This window comes from Phyllosticta citriasiana, assembly GCF_038021145.1.
Source record: "Phyllosticta citriasiana strain CBS 120426 chromosome Unknown IWZ02scaffold_9, whole genome shotgun sequence".
Classification (NCBI taxonomy): Eukaryota; Fungi; Ascomycota; class Dothideomycetes; order Botryosphaeriales; family Phyllostictaceae; genus Phyllosticta; species Phyllosticta citriasiana.
The window spans coordinates 277563-298050 of NW_027117286.1; the positions used below are offsets into that span (position 1 = coordinate 277563).

At 54.7% G+C, this 20488-nt stretch overlaps 5 protein-coding genes across 5 annotated transcripts; 3 read left to right on the forward strand and 2 right to left on the reverse strand.

Moving 5' to 3' along the window:
* Nucleotides 1-14: 14 nt before the first annotated feature.
* Nucleotides 15-3040, forward strand: IWZ02DRAFT_455602 (organic solute transporter Ostalpha-domain-containing protein). The gene is made up of 7 exons (XM_066767800.1): nucleotides 15-330; nucleotides 383-400; nucleotides 462-515; nucleotides 565-652; nucleotides 704-1735; nucleotides 1786-2192; nucleotides 2285-3040. The coding sequence occupies exons 1-7, from the start codon at nucleotides 227-229 to the stop codon at nucleotides 2616-2618; spliced, it is 2037 nt and encodes a 678-aa protein (XP_066621070.1). The 5' UTR covers nucleotides 15-226; the 3' UTR covers nucleotides 2619-3040.
* A 3991-nt stretch (nucleotides 3041-7031) lies between these two features.
* On the forward strand, nucleotides 7032-9367 carry IWZ02DRAFT_309052 (uncharacterized protein). Its single transcript, XM_066764033.1, has 2 exons — nucleotides 7032-7258; nucleotides 7308-9367. The coding sequence occupies exons 1-2, from the start codon at nucleotides 7138-7140 to the stop codon at nucleotides 9263-9265; spliced, it is 2079 nt and encodes a 692-aa protein (XP_066621071.1). The 5' UTR covers nucleotides 7032-7137; the 3' UTR covers nucleotides 9266-9367.
* An 886-nt stretch (nucleotides 9368-10253) lies between these two features.
* On the forward strand, nucleotides 10254-12253 carry IWZ02DRAFT_434441 (uncharacterized protein; the record flags this gene model as incomplete). Its single annotated transcript, XM_066766364.1, has 4 exons — nucleotides 10254-10303; nucleotides 10528-11509; nucleotides 11532-12016; nucleotides 12091-12253. The coding sequence occupies 4 exons, from the start codon at nucleotides 10254-10256 to the stop codon at nucleotides 12251-12253; spliced, it is 1680 nt and encodes a 559-aa protein (XP_066621072.1).
* A 2353-nt stretch (nucleotides 12254-14606) lies between these two features.
* Nucleotides 14607-16324, reverse strand: IWZ02DRAFT_455606 (transaldolase). The gene is made up of 2 exons (XM_066767801.1): nucleotides 15640-16324; nucleotides 14607-15543 (listed from the first exon to the last, which is right to left on the reverse strand). The coding sequence occupies exons 1-2, from the start codon at nucleotides 15901-15903 to the stop codon at nucleotides 14737-14739; spliced, it is 1071 nt and encodes a 356-aa protein (XP_066621073.1). The 5' UTR covers nucleotides 15904-16324; the 3' UTR covers nucleotides 14607-14736.
* Nucleotides 16325-17498: 1174 nt separating this feature from the next.
* On the reverse strand, nucleotides 17499-20462 carry IWZ02DRAFT_491864 (ubiquitin family-domain-containing protein; the record flags this gene model as incomplete). The annotated part of the gene is made up of 7 exons (XM_066769791.1): nucleotides 17499-17585; nucleotides 17670-17780; nucleotides 17893-18073; nucleotides 18793-19910; nucleotides 19981-20090; nucleotides 20180-20276; nucleotides 20349-20462. 7 exons carry the CDS (start codon nucleotides 20460-20462, stop codon nucleotides 17499-17501), a joined length of 1818 nt encoding a protein of 605 aa, XP_066621074.1.
* Nucleotides 20463-20488: the final 26 nt, after the last annotated feature.

Below are 20488 nucleotides of genomic sequence, written 5' to 3' on the forward strand. Positions count from 1 at the left end.
CGGGAGACTGGAGGGATCAACACATCGCTCGCATACCTACTCTCCGCCCGTTTGCACCACCAACTCCACCCATTCTCGCCTTTTTTCCCTCCTTCTCCTCTGGCTAGCTCTGTCGCCCGCAGAGCTCGCCATCCCGCGAGACTTCCAGGGCCGCAGCGTTGCGGTTTGCGGCAGCTTCGTTTCCCAGCTCCCCTCCCCGCCGTCAACGAATCCGAGGGTCCACACCATGGGGGAGCAGGCCAACGCCGGTGGCACGGGCGGCAGACTGGGACATGTTGTCGTGATAGTCGCTGGTGTAGCGGCTCTCGTCGCTACCCTGTTGACCGTCATGTAAGAGCTTGCCTCTTTGTCCTGCATTCTCCTGCTAATCTCAAGCTCCCAGGTCCATATGGTTGCAGTCGTAAGAATCCCAACAGCACGCGACCATTCAAACAGCGGTCAAGACGCTGACCCGAGCGCAGGAAAAACTATCGAAAACCGCTACTGCAAAGATATGTCGTGCGCATACTTTTAATGTGCGTGGCGCAAATCCACCGTTGGGGGCCATCGCTAAATCTACTACAGGGTCCCAATATACTCTGCTGCTTCATGGGCCAGTCTGGTGTCTCTCAAGGCTGCTTTCTGGATAGATCCCTTCCGAGATGTCTACGAGGTCAGCCACCCACGCGTTTTGGGGCAGTACACAGTGCTGATGCATGTCTAGGCATTCACCATCTACACCTTCTTCCAACTCCTCATCAACTTTATCGGCGGCGAGCGGGCCCTGATTATCCTCATGACTGGTCGAGCCCCTGTTCCTCATCTCTGGCCGCTGAACTACATTCTGCCCAAGGTTGACATCTCGGATCCGCACACCTTTCTCGCCATTAAGCGTGGGATCCTGCAGTACACATGGCTGAAGCCCATCCTGGCCATTGCAACAATCGTAATGAAAGCCACGGACACATACCAGGAAGGTTACATTGGAATCACGTCCGGATACTTTTGGAGTGGCTTGATTTACAATGTCAGCATCACTGTGAGTCTGTACGCCCTGGCCATGTTCTGGGTGTGCATGTCACACGACCTCAAACCCTTCCGGCCCATGCCCAAATTTCTGTGCATCAAGGGAATCATCTTTGCGTCCTACTGGCAGGGCTTCTTTCTTTCCATCTTGGTCTGGTTGGGCGCCATTCCGGACGATGTGCCCGGTTACACTCCGGACAACCTCGCCGCGTCTATTCAAGACGCGCTCATTTGCTTCGAAATGCCTGCATTTGCCATTGCCCACTGGTATGCGTTCTCGTGGCATGACTATGCCGACGTTACCATATCTGCAGCGCGGATGCCCGTCAAGTACGCGTTGCGAGACGCGTTTGGCCCAATGGACCTCATTCAGGACACCAAGGATACATTTGCAGGCAAAAAGTACGAGTACCGGTACTTTGATGCTCACGACAATGTCCTTGCCCACGAAGACTCCCACTCCCGTGCAGCTCGAATGATGCAGGGCATGCGCTACGAGAGGGGCGGCAAAGGCAAATACTGGATACCCAGACCAAAATCAGAGCGCACCCCGCTGCTTGGTGGCTTCGTCTCTTCCAGTAGAGCAAGGGCAATGAGTCCAGGGGCGCATCGAGCACTCGAAGCCGCCAAATATGGCTCGGCAGAAGATGACATGGAGGATCCTCAGCTGAGCCCCGAGGACGAGCAACTGTTCACCAATGCTCGGGCGCTCGAGTTTGGCGACTGGAACGTGAGTACTGATCACATTGTCGTTGAGAAAGACTGCTGACCGCGCCACAGTATCCTGTCATCACCGCGCACTATGCATCACGTGAAGACCACCTCTACAGAGAACCCGTCATGATCACTGCATCAACCAACAGGAATCTGATTCAACCCACCCGCGAGAATAGGCAACGTCGTAGGAGCCAAATTCAACATCTGCAGCAGTCTGTCGACAAGGGCAAGCACCGCGGTAGCACTAGCAGCCACGGAAGTGAGCCTCCAACAAGCGCCAAGTCGCGCAAATCCATGGCCAGCACGCTGCTCCGCCGCGACACCAACTCGTCCTCAGGATCGTCAAAGTCGGACCGCAGTCAGCTTGTCGACTTGGTCGTAGAAGACCGTGAGGCTGAGGAGATTGAGCGCGTGCGGGCCCGCAAGGAAGGCGGGCCGGGCTGGAATCAGGCAGAGCCGAAGCACTTTGTGTAAGTTGTCGCTCATGATTTGCCCGCTACTCCTTTGCATCCAGCAGGAGTCGCGTTCTTCCCACGGATTCTTTGGCTAACAGGAATTCTAGGCGGACTTACCCGCCCGCTGGTCCTACCGAGGAAGTGCGCGAAGGCTTCGACCCAGACCATCCCGTGCCCGACCAGCCCGAGCGCGAACACAACCTCGATGCGCCTTTCACCGTCGGCGAAGACGACCCGCAGCCCCCTAATCCAACTCAAGATGAACGCCCCCTCGTCTCTGATGACGCCAGGCGCTGGCAGCGCAGAGAATATGGCGGCAGTGGAGACGATGACGACAGTAGTGAAGCCGGCAAGGGCGACAGCGTCATGGGCGCTGAAAACGGCGGCATCAAGTACGGCAGCTTCAGGGAGGAGAGGAGTGTGTGGGAGCGCGATGATTAGTGTCACGATAGCCTCGCACGTCGAGTGAAGCACTGAAATGAGAAGGTATGGGAAGCTCGCGAGATTGACGACAAAGCGGCGCAGGGTCGGGTTTCATTTCCCCCTCTTCTCTCTATCTCCTTTCCTCTCCTGTTCTTCCTTTCTCCCACATGTCTCACTGCACTGCGCTGCGGGTTCCGGGTTGGCGGTTTTCTTCTGTTGCCATTATTTGTCTTCTTCGTTTTCAGCAACCATGAACGCATTAGCGCAGGCGTTGGCGGAAGAGGCTTGATTACACAAGGCTCCTTCTCTCTCACAGTCATACATCAGATCGATCAATATACATATCCGGATACAGCTGAAGGGAGCGGGGAGGGCCTTGATGGGGTGGTGGATGTGTACGTATTCATGCATGAGCAACAATATATTTGTGCGTAGATGGATTAGTGGGTCGTAATGCTGTCTGGTTGAATGTGAGCGTGAGCTGGACCATTGTCGCTATGTCTTATGCTCTGCTGAGCTGTTTTCTCTCTGCCTTGGGCTTTGTTGCCGAAGACCACTTGCACTATACATGTGAGCTTACTTAACTCTCGCCATGACAGCGCCGCCAATCGTTCTCGCCTCCCTTCAAAAACAGGAAGATACGCAGGCAGGTGGCTAAACAGTCTGCCAGCTGTCCTGTCCGCCACACTTCACTCCGCTCCGCCACCACCACCTCCTTACAGTACAGTACTGGTGGCCCAACAGACTTCGCGACCGCAACGACTCACTGGCTCGCTCGCTCGCTCGCTCGGCCCCGGGAAATCACCCTGCGTTGCTGCGCGCGGTGTTGTCCACACACTTCTATGGCAAGATAGAGGAGGCATGATGGAAGCACGAAGTGGGAGACTAGATGTCGAAGTAAACAGGAAAAGGAAAGCTACTGTCCTAGTCCTGAGACGCTTATTATATTGCACGCGTATACTTCAACAGTGCAAGAACTGTAGGTGGTTCGCTGGAATCACGTGAATATTGTGTGGACAAAACAACGCTTCTTACTATCTCGCCTACTGTACCTGACAACCCACCCCCTTGGTCCTCCCTGCGCACCGATCGATCATCTATCAAGACAGCCATCCCTGCGGCCCATCAGCCAACCGTCTGACTAACGCGACTAGCTAGGCAGGCTGCATGGCCTGTGCTGCGCAGTGAATGAGGCTGTTTGGCGTAAGTTGACTTGCGGCTGGGATGGACGTGGCAGCGAGCAGTGGACAGCGGACAGGGGTCGTGGGTGCGAGATGAAGGGAGGGGCGTGCGTACGTGCGAGGATACGGTGCACACAGAAAATGCATTACCCAGAGCTGAATGAGGAGGGCAGGGATGCTGGAGAAGTGGGAGGTGCTGTTCTTGACAGAGTGGGCGAGGTGGTGGGCGGTGGATGGATGGATGGATGGATGCAGTCGGATGCCTTGCGCACAGCCCACGATCGCATCGTGTCGTATCTACTTAGGCATTCGTGCATGCAGAAGTTGTCCAAGACATGCGGTTCTAATTTTGATGCGTGCTGGATATGCTTGTATACGACGACGCCCGCTTTGGTCGGCGAGCGGCGTTCGGTCGCCGCCAAAGTCTTGTCTTTACGCATTGAATGACATTCACTTTGAGATCCTGAGTGAAGCAGAAACGTCGCGCAAGTAGTTGTTCTGAACTGACCGCGGAGTTGGATGCCGAGGGAGCGTATGGGTTCCATCAGCTTCTTCCTCATTGCTCCGCTGCTCGTCGATCCGTCCGTCCGTTCATCTGTTCATCAACTTCGCGATACAAAGCGACGCACGCGCAAGCTGCCGGGCTAGTGGGCAGGCGACTTTAGCCGCCGGCTTGCTCGAGTGAGTGAGTAAGTGAGGCGCAAGACAAGCCCCCAGTCTCGAGTGCCGCGAGTCTTGGGCCCAGCGCGGTCAAACGCCAGACGCGTCTTCTCGGGTACTACACACAGCCAGCCAGTGCGATATCGTTCCCAAGTGATGAGCTGGTTAGCGTCGCGTGTTGTTGCACTTCTACTGCACGCTTAGGACTAGTGGAGCTGAGCAAGCTGCTGGTCCTATGGACGTTGCTGGTTGGGCAGGGCTGACAGGGGAAAGTAGGGTTAGCCGGTTGCGTAAGGTAGGGCGAAGACGTTGGTACTGGCGCCGAGGAACGGCGAGGCGAGGCCGTGATGGTACTAGGCTGAGAATACACGCTGCTAGCTGGGAAGCTGAAGCTTGGCGATGACACAACTGGCGCTGAAGGGTCCGGCGCTGGTTGGTATTGATGCGGAAAAGACGTGAATAAGAAAGGACGAAGTAGCAGTGTTGGCGATTTGGAGTCCATGAATATGGCGGACTGGCTGGTTTGAAATCGTGCGCCAGACGGTGTAGAGATAGTCTTTACTTCATGCGCTCTGGATCACTAAACTGGTGAAAATGGTGCCGTTGAAAGACCAAAAGAGTCCAAAGGCGGGATTAGTGAGCCAATTCGGATGGTCATGATGGTCAGAAAGTGGTTTGACGGCGCCGCTTCCAAGCACAGACAAGACAGTCAAGAACCGATGGGACGATGCACGATCACCGTGCTATTCCGCGCCAATCGCAGACTCTGGACAGCGAAAGATGGAGGCGCCTGGAAGCCGTTTTTCAGGATCGGTTCCTGGCCCGCCCGTGTTGTTTGTCCCGCCCTGAGCCGATCGACCCTGAGCCGAGTTGACTTGTCTCGCCCTGTGCTGCGATCTGCGACTTGGAGGACGCCAATGACGTTTTTACCCGCCCACTGCTTCACAAAGCCTTCTTCGAAAGCAATTGCGTCGCCGAGACTCTGGATTTTGAAAAAAGGCCCTCGCCAGTTGTTGCCAACGCTTGGCTGTTGCTGACGGCGGTCCTCGAGCCGTGATGATCGAGAATCGGACGATGGCGGTGTTGACCCTAACGGGAAGCAGTTACTTGGCAAACTCAAAGTCCTTCAAGCTTCGAATTACCATCACAAAGGTACTTGTCCGTGCAAGACCGAGCGCGGCGGCTGGGTCAAGCTCTTCTGCTCGCGAGGTCGGTGCGCGAACATCGGTCTCTTGGAATTGATTTGCGTGAAACGTGAGCCTAGCATTTTTTTTTTTTTTTTTTTTTGGGGGTTAACATTGCCATTTCAAGCCTCACAATATTGACAAATATGATTTGGCCGAGAGCATGACGCAAGAGTCCCCGGATGCGTTCGGCTTGTACGCGTCAATCCGATGTTAGCTGTGTCCGTCCCCAATCAAAGCGGAAAAATACTCGGGTGGTCAGCGATAGCGTCGAATGGCAGAATTTGGAAATAGTTCGCCATTGCTCCAGCTAGACGCTTCCAGAAGCGGAGACGAATAGATCACCTGCGGCCTCATTCGACACTTGGAATGACAGATGATGGAAGAGCGCATGGCACCATGAGTAGTGTCAAGAGCAGCATGAGAGGGGAGGCTGGGATGTTCGTTGAAGCTCTTCCTTGCGGCTGATGATGATCAATGATCATTATGATGGAGCGACGAGGCCAGTTCTGGAATGGTGTGAAACCGTGGTGCCAGACTGCGACGGCGGCAGACGAAGATACGCGATCAGACGTCAAGAAGCCTTTGAGTTTGCCTCTGTCGCTGTTCTCTTTGAATAGCTGCCCGGCGCTTGGCCAGCAGAGACGGGGGCCTGATCACCCAACATGGACTGAGTGTGGGTCGTAACTATTTTTTGCTCGTGGGTGGAGAAACCAGGATGCACAGAGAGGCCAAGGATGGTGATTTCTGCACAAGGGGTCTCGAATCCAGGCAGTATATGAGCTGATGTCCTACCGATGAGACGGAATTGATGAAGGCAGATGGCGAAAAGGGACGGCAACCTTCCTGTTCCTGACGGCCGAGAGGATTTGGCAATCAGGACGGTGAAATGATATGGTAAAGGGGTACCGTGTCCAGACGACGGGCCTTCCCGAGCAGCAGAGGAGAGAGAGTATGTGGTTTCTGATAGAACAAGTTGACGAAACTGCACGCAGCCTGGGGTGGGTGAGGTGCCTCAGGCGCCAACGCCGACCAATGAAGAGCCGCCAGCCTACGTTGACAACAACACCTCGACGAAAAATGTACTGCCCACAGCCCATCCACCGCAGCCACGTATCTGCCTCCGCGCCAACATGCAGACTCTCTGCTTGTGAGCCCGGCGCCTCCCAATGGGCTGACCGACCGGCGGCTGGCCCCCCGCGGCTGGTGGCTCCAGGAGTCGACATCAGCCTGCCGCGCTGTTTCGCATATCGAGTTGGCGCACCTCGAGTTTTGAAAAAGCCACGATGTCCCGGTCATACACCTTACTCTCAGAAACCTAGTTTGCGTCCGCTTCTCTTACCATCTGCCGTATCGGGCTGGTCGATATTCTTCCTCTATCTCTCCTTCACCGTCACCCTCCTTCCTTAGCGTTGACCACTATCTTTGACCGTTTCTCCATTGCTTTTGTATCACCACCACTCCTTCCTTTCTCGTCGCTCCTTTTCTGTGATGCCCTCTCAATAATTGGCAATGGGAGCCTATCACTCCGTCGAGGCGAACCAAGCTACTGGATGGCTGGACTCTACCCCTCTGTGTTGCTGCGCACCCGGATACTGGGTGGATCATGGCGAAGAAAACCGGGAAAATGACGGTAAGATCAGTTTGATTGCTGACTTGATTGCGACGCTGACCTGTTCCAGGAAACTACAAGACTCGCAGCGTTGTCTCTGAGCAGCCACGGTCGCACCGACAGTTGCGTCAGCAGGCCATGTCCAAGACCTCTTCAATGTACACAGACCGCCCAACCACACGAGACTCGTTGAGACATTGGGTGGGACGAAAAAATGTCGAGACCAAGTACTGGGACGCCGAGTCTTTTACTGGTAGCATAGTAAAGCGACAATGGTCCACACGATCGTCCAAATCGGCCAAATCACGACCGCCTATCTCCAATCCTACCGAATTTCGCCATGTTGACGGCACCTCAAATACAGCTGAACAAGCGACGACACGACGGCGCAATCCTTCCTTCCGTCCGCTCGAATTGTCCATTTACCAGCCAGACTTTCGCCTGTCGCCACTTCCAGACTTCACCAAGGAAAGCTGGTATTTTATGCCTGATTTGCCACGCCCGGACAGGACCTTTGGCTACGTTGACCAGGATGATGAAGCAGACGGCTCCCAGTCTCTCGTCCGCCGAAAGCCTGCGCGGTTTCAAAGCGTCGATGCCTTCGTAGACGCCATGGAGTACGTTGGAGGAGATGAAGAAGAAATGGACTACCCACTCCCACGCCGAAACCTAAGGCGCACGAGTAGCTTGCCGGATACGAATTGCCTGACTATGGTTGACATGGGTTACACTGGACTTTCTTCCCGCGCCGAGTCGCCAGTGGATACCTCAGGCCCCATGGCAGTTCCACGGACGCGTCCTGATGGTAGCAACGGCCGCGTCTTCCGCAAATTCCAATCGCGTCAAGGATCGCGCCCAAGTATCGAGCAGGCCATCGACGAACTCAACAACATCGTTGTCGAGGCTCGCGCTCAAAAGAATGGGCCACTGTCTCCATCCCAGGGCCACATTCCTGCCATCGCGCCTCATCTCAAGATGACCCATGTGCGATCAGAAACTCTCTCCGACATTGGTTCCGCCTTCTCCACCCCGTACGCGACCAAGCACATGTCCTCAGAGTCAGAACTTCCCGTGCCCGACATCGATCTTGACATGGAGTACGAGGCCATTGTCGCAAACGCGGACGAAAAGGCTCGCCATGACATTTTAGTATCTTTCCCTCAGCCGCCCGGAGCAGCGGTAACTTCGAACAAATCAACGCGTTCTCGCCTAGCCGGGCTTCTCCGCCGCAACGCAAAGGGCACGGCAGACTCGACCGCGACCCCCAGTCCAACAGAACCTCTCATCACATCCAACCTTCCGCGCGGCTCTCCGTTCTTCAAGTGCGAGGATGCCGCCAAAATGACGTCATCAACCGCCAGAACAGTGTTTGGGCCCAACACCTCGCGCTACACAGCTACTTCCTTTGGATCATCATTGTCCGACACGTCTACCTTTGTCACCGTAACCGAGAGCGACTCGGACGCAACATCGAGACGCTCAATGACGCCCGACACCGACCACACGACCGCCGGGTCCGACAGCTCTGGCTCCCCACGCAGCATCCACGTTCCCGTTCGCCGTCTTGGTGTTGACACGGCGCTTCGTGGCAGCCACGCGCGCAGCCTGACGGCCAGCGTCGTCATTGACAACGCCAGCAAATACTCGAGCAGCCGCAGCAATAGCAATCGTTCGGACCAAAGTGCTCGCCGCAAACCCGCCATCCGCAACAGACCCGACGCCGCACGCGCGCCCGTTGTCCACTCCACGGCCGCCGCAAAATACACGCCCGCCGCTCCTCCATCACATGCGGTTGACGATGGCGCCTTTATTGGCGTCGCCGTGAGCCCAGACGACGAGGACGACTACATCGAAGAAGTCCCGCGCTCCGAACCGCCCGCTGCGTACAGTACGTTCGACCCGCTCAAGAGCCACCCACCCGTGTCGCCCACGGAGTCCGACTATGGCTATGCGTACGGCTACGGCTACGGCTACGAGCCCGAGGAGCTACAGCAGCAACGCACGAGCGTCGTCGGATTGGCCTTCTAAGCGCTCATTCATTCCTTCCAATACGTGCACGAACGGCTGCGGGGATGTTTCTCCTTGACGACATTCGATGATGAAGCTACTACGAAAAATACTGATCTTTTTTCTCTTGGCTTGTAAGGGGACTTTCCATTTAATACCCAGCGCTCCTTGAAGGGAGCCTCCGTCGCGCTGTTGCTGCGTCTTTCGCTTGCTTGCGTGCTTCCATGCTTGGCTCTCCTTTTTGCTTTTTCCCGGCCTCCTCGTTTCGGTTGTGCTTCAGGTGTCCATCTCCATCAAAACGCGGGATATGGTGGGGTATGGTGGTTCTCTCACCGTCTGCCAATACCTCCTGGGCGGGCGGGTTTCGTGATTTCGGCGTGAGGGGAAAGATTGAGCGTGGGTCGGTGGACGTTGTGGTTTGGGTCAATTCCAGACAGACGGGCTTCCTCGGTAAGGTAGCCCGCTAGCTGATGAAAAGAGAGCGGCTCGATACGTGTGTTTTACATTCTACAATCTCTTCTTGTCTGTCTTGGCCGTGATGGCGGCGCTGCTATGCGTCGCGAGTGGTCAGGCGGTTTAGTGTGGTCGTTTGATCGCACGAATATAAATCTTTGTTGTGTAATACGATCTTTGGTAAATGACTGTACCGTGTGAAGATTAAGGAAGGCGTCTGGCTTCCTTGACCGTGCCTCCAGAAAACCACAGTGAACGTAAAGACTGGTTCAAAGTTCAAAATGTCAAAACGGCTAAGCAGCAGAGTTCCCTTATGCCACACAACTTCCTCCTGCGATGTGAATAAAATCATTGCCCCTCTGACGATTTTGACTGAGCTCATGCATGAGGCAGATTGGTTGGGGTGTCGGTCCACTTAAAATCACTCCCTGAGCGTGGTTAGGATGGCGGACGACAACGCCCTAGAAGATGTCTCCTTTCCTTCGGGCAAAGGACCGCTGGAATTGGTCTTTTGCTGATGTGGCGCACCAAAACATGTCTGCAGCCAAGGGCCGCAATGGCGGACGCAGGTGGCATACCGCAAGTGCGGAAGGAGCGCAACTGGAGGTATGCTTGTTGGATCTGGGAAATAATCGAGAGCTTTTGCTTCCATGAGGCTACGGACAAACACGACTGGTTGCTGGCTTTGGGACTCTCTGCATCTTCGATGGATTCTTCTTGAAGTTTTTCGGGTTTTCGGCGATGCTGTTCGATTCCAAGTGAGACAAGACAGACTCTTTTTGGCGAGGGTGATTGGTGCATTTCTGCGGTGATTGACTACCTGCTTCCAGAACAATCACTTCAAGCCCAAAGGAAACGTCGCAGACTACAAATATCGACTTCGGCGCCACGTTCTGCGGCGGATACCGCTCTCTCTTCACTTATCAATTTCCTACTCCCAAGATTGATTCGAATATCTTGCACCTTGTACGTAGGACGATGAAGCAAACCAGGAGTAGCAGAAAGACCCGAAAGACTGGGGGAATTCATCTTCAGGATTCGGAGTCTTCTTTTCAACACAATACCACGATGCCTGATCCCTCTATTCCCCCCAAAGACCGTTGTCCTCTCCTGGAGCTTCCCGCAGAGCTGCGAAATAAACTTTACGAGTTTTTGTTTGTCTACGGCGTCATTCGCATCCAAGGCGACCGTTGCGACAAGGCTTGCTATCAAAACGGCATTGGTTCAAACAAGAGCAAAGGCTGTCACTTCAGCCTCCCAGCGGTGGAGGAGGTGCTGCGTAAATGTGATGGCGAGCTTGTTTGTAAAGAACGCTCGAGTAGCCCTGCTGTTGCGCTTTTTCGAGCTTTTCGACAGCTGTATGAAGAAGCGGCGCCTGTTCTTTATTCTAGAAATATGTTTTTCTTTAACCAATGTCGCCACGAGTGCCAAGTCGTCGTCCCCAACAACGACATTTACACCTCTGCCCTACCCGGTGCTGTGGTCTTTTTGAAACGGCTGAGTCCCGATGTGAAGGATCGAATCAAGAAGATCAAGATCGTGCTCGGCCTCTACAACTCTGGACTTTGGCGAGACTTTGCTTCTCGAGAAGAAACAATGAACTTCTGGTCAATCATGGACCGAGAAATATCATTAAATCATCTGTCTATCATTCATAGAGGCTGGCCTGAGAATATGCAAAATGGGCAATGCTTATGGGAAACCAAATTTCTCCTTTCCACGCGTAGCGTTAAGCGCTTTTCCCTTGAGATGTGGGCCACTACAGAAGATACCACTTTTGGGGCCCACAATCTTGTCTCTTTTGCAGCGATAGTCAGATCCTGCGTCCTCAAAGGGCAATGAAAGCTTCAATACTGCAAACATTGTCGTACACAATCGGCACTTTGTTACGTGTTTTCGTCCATGGCATGGTCAAGATAGGAAGAGGAGAGTGGTGTTCCAACGAAGCAAGGAGCGCCTCCTTGTCGCGCGCTGTAACGGCGACGACGACACTGGCCAGTCCTACCTGACGCCTGCGGAACGTCTATCACCACCTTTCAGGGGCAGCCACCAAGAAAGCATCCTTCTGTCATTTTTGACAATTCGTGGCCTGCTATACCCGTTTCCGACTCCACCAACCTATGACGAGTTTAGAAAACAAACCCTCAGAGTGACTTTCCCTTATGGCGAGCCTCCATTTTTACCACTGTCCTTCATACCAAACGACTACAAAGATGACGATGACGGCGAAAACGACAGCCTCAATGAGGTTGATGTGAGCAGTGAGCCGGACATTTTCAGTCTTCTAAAAGTTCAAGAGCTTTTGACAACCTGCAAGACGTAAGTTGCTCCGGTGCTCCTTTGAGAGCTTCTGATCTGTGGAGCATTCGTGGACATCACTGACCAGTGGATAGAGTGGCTCAAGTCACATCGGCAAGCTCCTGGTCGATCTCCAACGAGACAGTTAACTATGTGGAAGCCGACAATGACGAAGAAGATGAGGATGACGAGGATGAGGATGAGCAGGAGGAGGAGGACGACGACGATGACGATGACGAGGGCTATGAGGGGGTTTGAGCTCACTGGTTGGACGTAGGCAGCGAGCAGGTGGTTGAAATTGTTTTGGTCTTCGTTTCCGCAAAGCAGTTGGAGGAGTTGACGAAAAAGACTGCTCATGTAGTGATAGACAGTGGGAAAATCTGGAGCCTTGGGAAGTCTCAACAAGGTCTTCGTAATGTCACTGGTACTTTTTGCTGGCCTCCCGAAGCATCAGCACAACTAGAGTCTTTGGGTTACGAGAGGATAAAATATCCCAGAATTTGACTGATTGCGTTCTGGAGCAAATATACTCGGCTTGAGAAACCAAATCTCATCAGCCGAACAGCAATAATGAGAAGACGCTTGAACGCAGTTTTGCCAACAAGGTTCTGGAGAGAGAATGAGGGCGCGTGGTGCCCTATAAGGTGATTGCCTGATTTAGCTTGGCATGCGTGAGGACGTGACTACCTTCATGATGTGTCTGCCAGCTCACTCTTTTACTTCCTTCTTCCTTATTTCTCTCTCCGACTCTAATCCTCCCTACCACCAACTCTCATCCTATCCACTACACTTAGACGCCCGTTCCCTCCAACCTCACTACTATTATGCTTGATTCTCTACGTAGGTAACGTCGTCTGGCCAGAAAGGTAGAGAAAAGAGGAAGGTAGTGAAGACACTCTACTCCTGCTAAAGGATGCTTTCCATTTCTTAAACTCCCACGAGAATTACGCGATGAAACCTATGAGTTCGCACTGGTTGTTAATGTCCTACAGATTTAACATATCAAGCTTCTTAAATATAGCAATGATTTAGATAATCCAAACAGCATACTGGGTAGGAAAGATCTTAAACACACCACTTTCCAGACCCACACTAGACTTCATTTCGATTACGGTAGCTACGGTCGCGTTGACGTTGACCAGCCGGCAGTCAGCATCCTCCAAACTTGTCGACAAATCCATGATGAGAGCGAACCTGTTTTCCACTCGAAGAACATCTTCTATTTCAAAGAAGAGCCTTGTATCTAACGGCAAGTATACTCTATCGGATCAGCCATTGCATTTTTGAATGACCGACCCGCCTGCGCTATGGGTTGGATCAGGAAAATCAAGATCAAAATTGGCAACCGCAGGGGTGCACTTGGGGAGAGCCTTTTTCAGTATGAAAAGGGCGAAAAAAACCAAAGACCTGACTCGGTTCATATCAATTGTCCAGGAAGGCTTGCCGGCTCTGGAACACGTTTCTGTCGTTCTCATAGGCTGGCCATCAGATGTTCGCGTCGGAAGGCATGCGGAGAAGCGAAAGCTGCGAAACCGTAGCCTCACGGAATTCGGCATCCTGCTATTTCTCCAAGGTCTGAAACGCTTCTCGATGGAAATAAAGGCAGAGCTTAATCGCCGTTACCCTTCGGATCCTAAATGTCTTGTTGTCTTTGCTGCCCTGGTCCGATCGCATGCTCTGAAAGGAGTTTACACCTTGATAATGTCCAATATCACCGTGCACAAGCGACACCGTATTCTTTCTTTTCCCTCTGCTGATGCACAGGGGGACATTGTGCTGAAAAGAACACCCGAGCGTCAGTACATTGTTCGCTGTGACAATGATGAATCCGGCAAATCATTGTTGACACCCGCTAAGCACCCATCGCCATTGCGGGTCAGCGAAAGTCTTTGCGAGAGAGTTTGCGGTTCTGGAATTGGAATTGTATACCGCGTTCCGAGTCATTCGGGTTGGATACACTCCGGTGGGGAGCACGAGCTGCCTGACTACGCTCAGAGTGATGATGGTGATAACGACAGCCTCAAAGATGTGGATTTGAGCGACCAAGATCTCGAGCCCGCTCACATCGATGCTCCGCGCGGGACCGACTGATCTCGGTTTAGAATGAGAAAGGAGGATCGGTTGGAGGAGCGTCGCTAAAGCCATCACGGAGGGAAGAATTTCAAGATGTCTTTCTGGAGTTGCTGTGAAAAGAAAATGAGGGACCGCGAGGTGCTGATGGAGCTGCTGCGAAGGAAATGCCCTAGAAAAAGCCGCAGACAGGAAGTTGCACATACGTTGAGCTTTGAGTCACTTGCTCATATGGCCTTGTCGAGACGATGCGGAATTACGACAATGTGTTTCACACTTCATCTTCAACAACAGAAAGGGAGAATCACAGAGTGCTGGCGGAGTTACTGCGAATTTAGTGCTCTAGGGAAACATGCGGTCAGCGAAACTGCTCAGGAGGACGGACTGCGAAATATTTGCTTACATGTACTTATCAAACCAAGGCAGCTCGGTGCAAGGAATGACACGACGCTCTCGCTGATGCAAGATTTTGGGCAATCAAAGGAGAAGATGGAAAGGAGGACGAAGATATTGCCTTTCTTGTGAAGGCTGGAACAGGGAGCAAAGCTGGAATCGAGTCGAGTTTAGTCTCTCAGCAAAGTAGATTTCCAATGACAGTGAATTCTCAAACTCTGTCACTTCTGCTGCCTCTCCCTGTCCACCTCCCAACTCTCATCTACTTCTTCACTTACTCACTGAATCTCCTCCAACGCCTTCTGAACCCTCGCCTCCAACCGATCCTGAAACTCAACAAAGACCCGAATCGAATGGTCCAACTTCTCCTTCTCGCGCCCACCATTGACAGCAGCGAAATCACGCTCGAACCCCTGCTTATCATTCAAGTAATCCAACGGCTTCTCCCAGGTCTCCTTCACCGCATCCCCATCCCCATCCGCCTCCACCCCACCCGCCTGAAACGGCGTCGTCGCCGCCTCCCTCAACAGCCCGGGCGCGACCGTCAAATGCTCCACCCCCATCCGCACCAACCGCGTACACTCGTCCACACTGCCCAGACTGGCCGGCAGCACTGCCGGCTTCCCGCGCGACCCAATGGCGTCGTAATAAGCAAGCGCGCGCCTTACCTCTTGCATAGCGACGCCGCGCTCCCTTGCCGCCCGCTCGCTCCCCTTGAACCCCGGTTCGAAATGCAACTGCAGACTATTAACGTAGGGCGCGATGTACGCGCAGCCGACCTGGGCGGCGAGCGCGGCTTGCGGGATGGCGAACAGCGTCGTCGCGAGGGTGGTTAGGTTGTGAGGGGCGCCGTGCAGATGCCGGGCTGCCAGGAGGCCGGCGTGGGTTGCGGGGATCTTGAGACATAGGCGGTCGATGGCGAGGGAGGGGGACGGCGGTTGCGTGGGGGAGAGGAGGTGGAAGAGGGAGACCAGGCGCAGGGCGGAGGTTATGGTGGCCGGGGTGGAGAGGGCGGCCGTGGGGTCGGTTTGTAGGTGCACGCGGTGCGTCAGGTGCGGGAGGATGGTGTGCGCGAGGAGGACCGTCTGTTTTACGTTTTGCCGTTAGTTCAATATACCATTACCAGGTCCGAGTCCAGAATATAGATATGTGGACAGGAAAGCAGGGTGGATGCAGCTCACCGCAATCTCCCCACCCAACTTGTTCACCGGGACATCCTCCCACTCGCCCTTGTCCTTCAATTCCCTCGCCAATTGCGCCGCCTTGAGCACCAGCTCGCGGTGCTCGTGCCGCTCCAGCTCCAGCGCCGCAATGGCTTGGTTGCTCGTGCAGTCGACGAAGGGTCCCAAGTCGGCGGCGACGCTGACGTCGAGCGTGTCGCAGTCGATGGACGTGGCCGTGCTGCGCCAGTAGTCGAGCAGCGTCTGCGGTGCGCTGGTTGCCATGATGGTGGTTGGTGTGGTGTGGTGCAGGGAGCGTGGACAATAAGGTATGCAGGAGATGGAGGATGGAGACGGAGGAGGGATGGCTTGAATCGTATCCTCGTGTATGTATGTCTGTAGGTACAAGTCAATTCAGAAAGGAAAAGAAGAAGAAGAAGACAAGCAGCAGGCCCCCATCCCACCGGCTGATACGCAAGATATAAAAAAAGACGACACCCTTACTCACTTACTCACTCACTTACTCACTTACTCCATTCATTCTCCACAGAAACCCTCCCTCCCTCCGCCTCCTACTCCGGTCTTTACTTCCCACGTGCGTGCGTGCCTCCGCTCCAGCTTGCCCCATCCAGCCAACCAGCCAACCAGCCAACCAGCAATTCTGTTCTCCGTATCCGCTTCGCCTTCCCACCAATGCGGGGCGATGGATGGAAGCTTTCCCGTGCGGCCCGCAATGGACTGGACTGGACTGACGTCGGTCGGTTTTTCTCTGCGCGGCGCTAGAGTTGCCGTGTTTGGAAGGAGGGGCTGAGGTCGGGTGCGGGGAAGGTCGGCCGAGAGGAGGTTTGGCGAGCGAGGTTGTGTCAGCTGCGCGTGGGATGGGATGCTAGAATGAGTATGCCGGATGATGGAGGGGTGGATGGATGGATGTGGATGCTGGTTTGGCAGAGGGAGAGAGGAGGGGCAATGCCAGTTTCTGCCTGGCTCTGCTTCCTGCTTGTTCTATTTGTTTGAGTGCGTGCGTCGGTCGTGGGCGCAGCGAGGGGGATTAAAATGTCTTTCCAGTCATATTCCACTTGGACAAACAAGATGAGAATCATGAATAGAAGATGAGCATCGATACACTGCTCTGGTTTACAATGTCCTGTATCAGGCTCACGGCCATCATTATCAACGGCGCAGTCGGGCATTTCTTGTTGGATGGCGAAACCAAATCGGCGGTTATAGAACACGTGCTGTCGACGAATGGGTGGTGGTTAATTTAGGCATTTGCGGCGCTAGGTACTTCTCCAGGATAGACGATAAGATTCGATGGGGATCAAGGGTCGCGTGTGCCACTCGCTGCGTCGTTGATTGCTGCATAGAAGTAAACGTCTCCGTTCAAGTGTGTGATGCGAGTCCGGCAGCTGCAATTAATGTCCAAAGCGACCGAAATGTTAGTGGCGTGGAGTGTCGTGTTGGAGAGGTAATGGGCCGGTTGTGAAGCTATTGTCTGAAGATGTCACTATTCCAGGTTGACGCAATCGACATGCAACGGACGGCATGACACTCGAATCCATTTCCTACGTACTTCTCAAAAGCCACTCACTCCAGTCTCTGGCGCGCACCAAGGCCCGTTGCTGTCGGATCACACACAAGCAGTAGAAGCGGACGTCCTTCAGCCTCGCACATTGGCCTCTAGCAACGGCAGGTCTGGTCTGGTCTGGTCTGGTTTGGTTTTGCGGAGTGAAAGGGCGTCGTCTTCTGGGTATTTGCCTTCGTGAAACTTTCCATTTCCCGGGATTTATGTGACATCTCTCTTAAAGCAAAACCTAAGCCATCGAGCGCCGTAAGAAGACCCACAAGCCCGTCGCCGCCGCCACGACAATGATGCGATCCGTTTATTTGAGCTTCTTCTTGGGGCGGAGCTGGTTGGTGTGACCGCACTTCTTCTTGCGGCAGTTGGTGGCACGCGGGGGAAGGCGGGCCTGTACAACGTTGTTTGTTAGTCATGGTTGTTTCTGGGGTTGGGTTGCATGTCGGGGTTCGGCGCGGTCGAGGAAGAGACGTACGTAGCACTTGCGGCAGATCATCTTGTCGCAGTTGTACTTGGAGGCGAGGGCCTTGAGCGAAGGCTCAATGATACCACCACGGAGGCGGAGGACCAGGTGGAGGGTGGACTCCTATAGTGTGAATCCGTTAGCGATCCGTCCACACTTGGCACACCAAAACTTTTTCCTCTGGCACGGTCGAGCGAAAAGGGCTGTGCGCAATCCGTCGCCGTCGGTCGCGTACCTTCTGGATGTTGTAGTCGGAGAGGGTGCGGCCGTCCTCGAGCTGCTTGCCGGCGAAGATCAGGCGCTGCTGGTCCGGGGGAATGCCCTCCTTGTCCTGGATCTTGGACTTGACATTGTCGATGGTGTCCGAGGACTCAACCTCGAGAGTGATGGTCTTGCCCGTCAGGGTCTTGACGAAGCTGAGCGGCGACTGTCAGTTGGGGTCGCGATGCGTTGCGAACGGTGCCGTGGCGATCGCCGGGCGCTGGCTGGAAAACTCACATTTGCACTGCATCACGAAGCAACGTCAGCAAAGGCTTCAAAACTTGGCTTGGGGTGTGGTGTGAAGACTCACTCTTTGCTGTTCCGTTAGTGACCTGGTGATGCGGACAGAAGTGTCGTCGGACAGCAAGTCAAAACCTTTGTTGGTGGAGGATTTTCGGCAGTTTCGGTGCGGGCAATTAAGCGAGCCTGGCGCGGAACGAGGAGACGACCACCACCACCACCGCAACCACTACAGCCAGCACTACTGCCACTGCACAATTATTTTGATTTCTGAGTCTCACCTTCGACAGTTTCTAGCAAAGTCTACATCTTGCTCTGACAAAGAAACATTTACAACACATCTGTCCACGCCATGACTGTTGGAGAGCATTCATCGCATTGCTGCAACAGTACGTCTTGGCCAACGCATATGTCCATTGCATCCAGCTGCATACATAGCCTTCATCAATCATCATCCACCGCATCAGCAGCCTCTCGTTTCCTCTCCCCCACAACCCATCTCTCCAATTTCCTTTCGACAACAAAAACAGCCTTAACCAGGCTAATCAAAGACATTCCCGCCTGCTTAGCGACAGCCTCATAAAATATCCTCGCCGTCCCCTCCAGTTCATCCGCCTGCCGGTATCTCTTGTACAAGCTGCCTGGTCTCCAAACTCTGTCCGCATCTTCAGCAGCCGCTGGCACGGCGTCGCAGGGCTTCATGGCGCCCTGCACGGCGCGGATGCCCTCGTCTTGCGCATCTGCCATGCTTTTCTCGTCAGGACCAGACGGCGGCGGCTCTCGTCCCATGCCCGCCGGCTGACCCGTGGGAAACATCTTGAACAGCGATCGTCGAAACTCGTCGACGCGCGGCAGATTTTCCATGTCCGGGTCGACGAACATGCCTTCGTACCAATTTAGATAGTCGTCTAACTCTTGTCCTTCCATGCGCATGACGTCGCGCTCGGCGACTTGGATGGCCTTTTCGAATTTCAAGCGACCGGGAGCTGTGCGCAAGCCGTCGAGGTCTGATGATGCCTTGGTCCACGCGTCCCAGTCCAGCTTCATGGCGCCCAGGTCGGATGCTGAGTATGGATGGCGCTCGACTGCATCCCAGGGAAACAGCAGCTTAACTGCTACGACGGTCAGCGATGCGACTTGGGCCTCGGGCAGGTCGGACAGCCGCAACCGCCGCCTGGCATCAAAGTCAGGGAAGCAAAAGTCGCAACCGACCAGCTTCGCCAGGTTCAGCACGGCCGCGTACACCTCGAGCGGCAGCGTCAGGTCCTTGAGGTACCGGAAGAGCACGAGGGGGTAGTTGAGCGGCGGCAGGCCCATGCCGTACTCGCGCGCATACGCAATAGCCAGGTCCAGAACGGCCGTCTGCAGCGCCGTGGGCGAGAGGAGCGACGCGGGCTCCAGCGCACGAAGGTGAGTCGCGTGCAAGCGGTCGCGCATCTCGGGAGGCACCTGCGCGCGGGCGCGATAGTAGATCAACTCGCCGCTTGAGGCCCAGGCAAAAACGTCGCCGAGACTGACGGGCACGCGCAGCAGCAGCATGGCCAGATAGACGAGGGCCAGCGTGTCGATGAGCTTGGGCGAGCTGTCCGGCCGCCGGCCGCGGCGCACGAGGCGCTCGTCGCCGGCATTGTTAGTATCCGTCGTCTCGCCCTCGGACTGCGAGCTGAAGACTTGCGATTCCGTGTCTGACGCTACCTCGACTTTTTGCTTGAGCGATTGCAGACGCAGTGCCCATAGGTCGCGGACGACGTGCTGCGGGCGATCATGTTAGTCGCTTTGTTTATATACATCTGCATACACGGAATGGGTGGTGAATAGGCACCTCGAGTTCGGCAGGCAGCCCTTTCGTGTTGACCAGCCAATAGGACTGCTTCCATAAAATCAACTGGTAGCAGTGCAAGTAAAGCTCGAGAGCCTCGCGGCCCGACAGCTCTGCACACACGCGCTTGTCAGCTGGCTGGCGGCGGGTAGGGCTGCAAGGGCGGAGAAACGAGGGGTTGGTAGAGTTGGGCCTCACGCACGCCTCGAGCCGTGATCTTCCTTTTCAACCTTGCGCCGCGTCACGCGGCCTTGGGTGTTGAAGTCGTCGTCGTCGTCGGCGCGTTGCGTGCCAAAGCCCTGGTGAGGTCAGCTCGCTCGCTCGCTTGTGTTGGGCGCTGCTGCGCTGCGCTGGGAATGCGGGGGACCGACGGCATGCTGGTGGCCGTTTTCGCAGTAGGCGTACCCGTCCTCGCCGGTGACATATTTCCTCGACCGGCAATTCTCGACTCCACAGCGGTCGGCCTTGAACGTGCTGCTCGACATGTCCGGCGATTACATTGCTGTTGAGT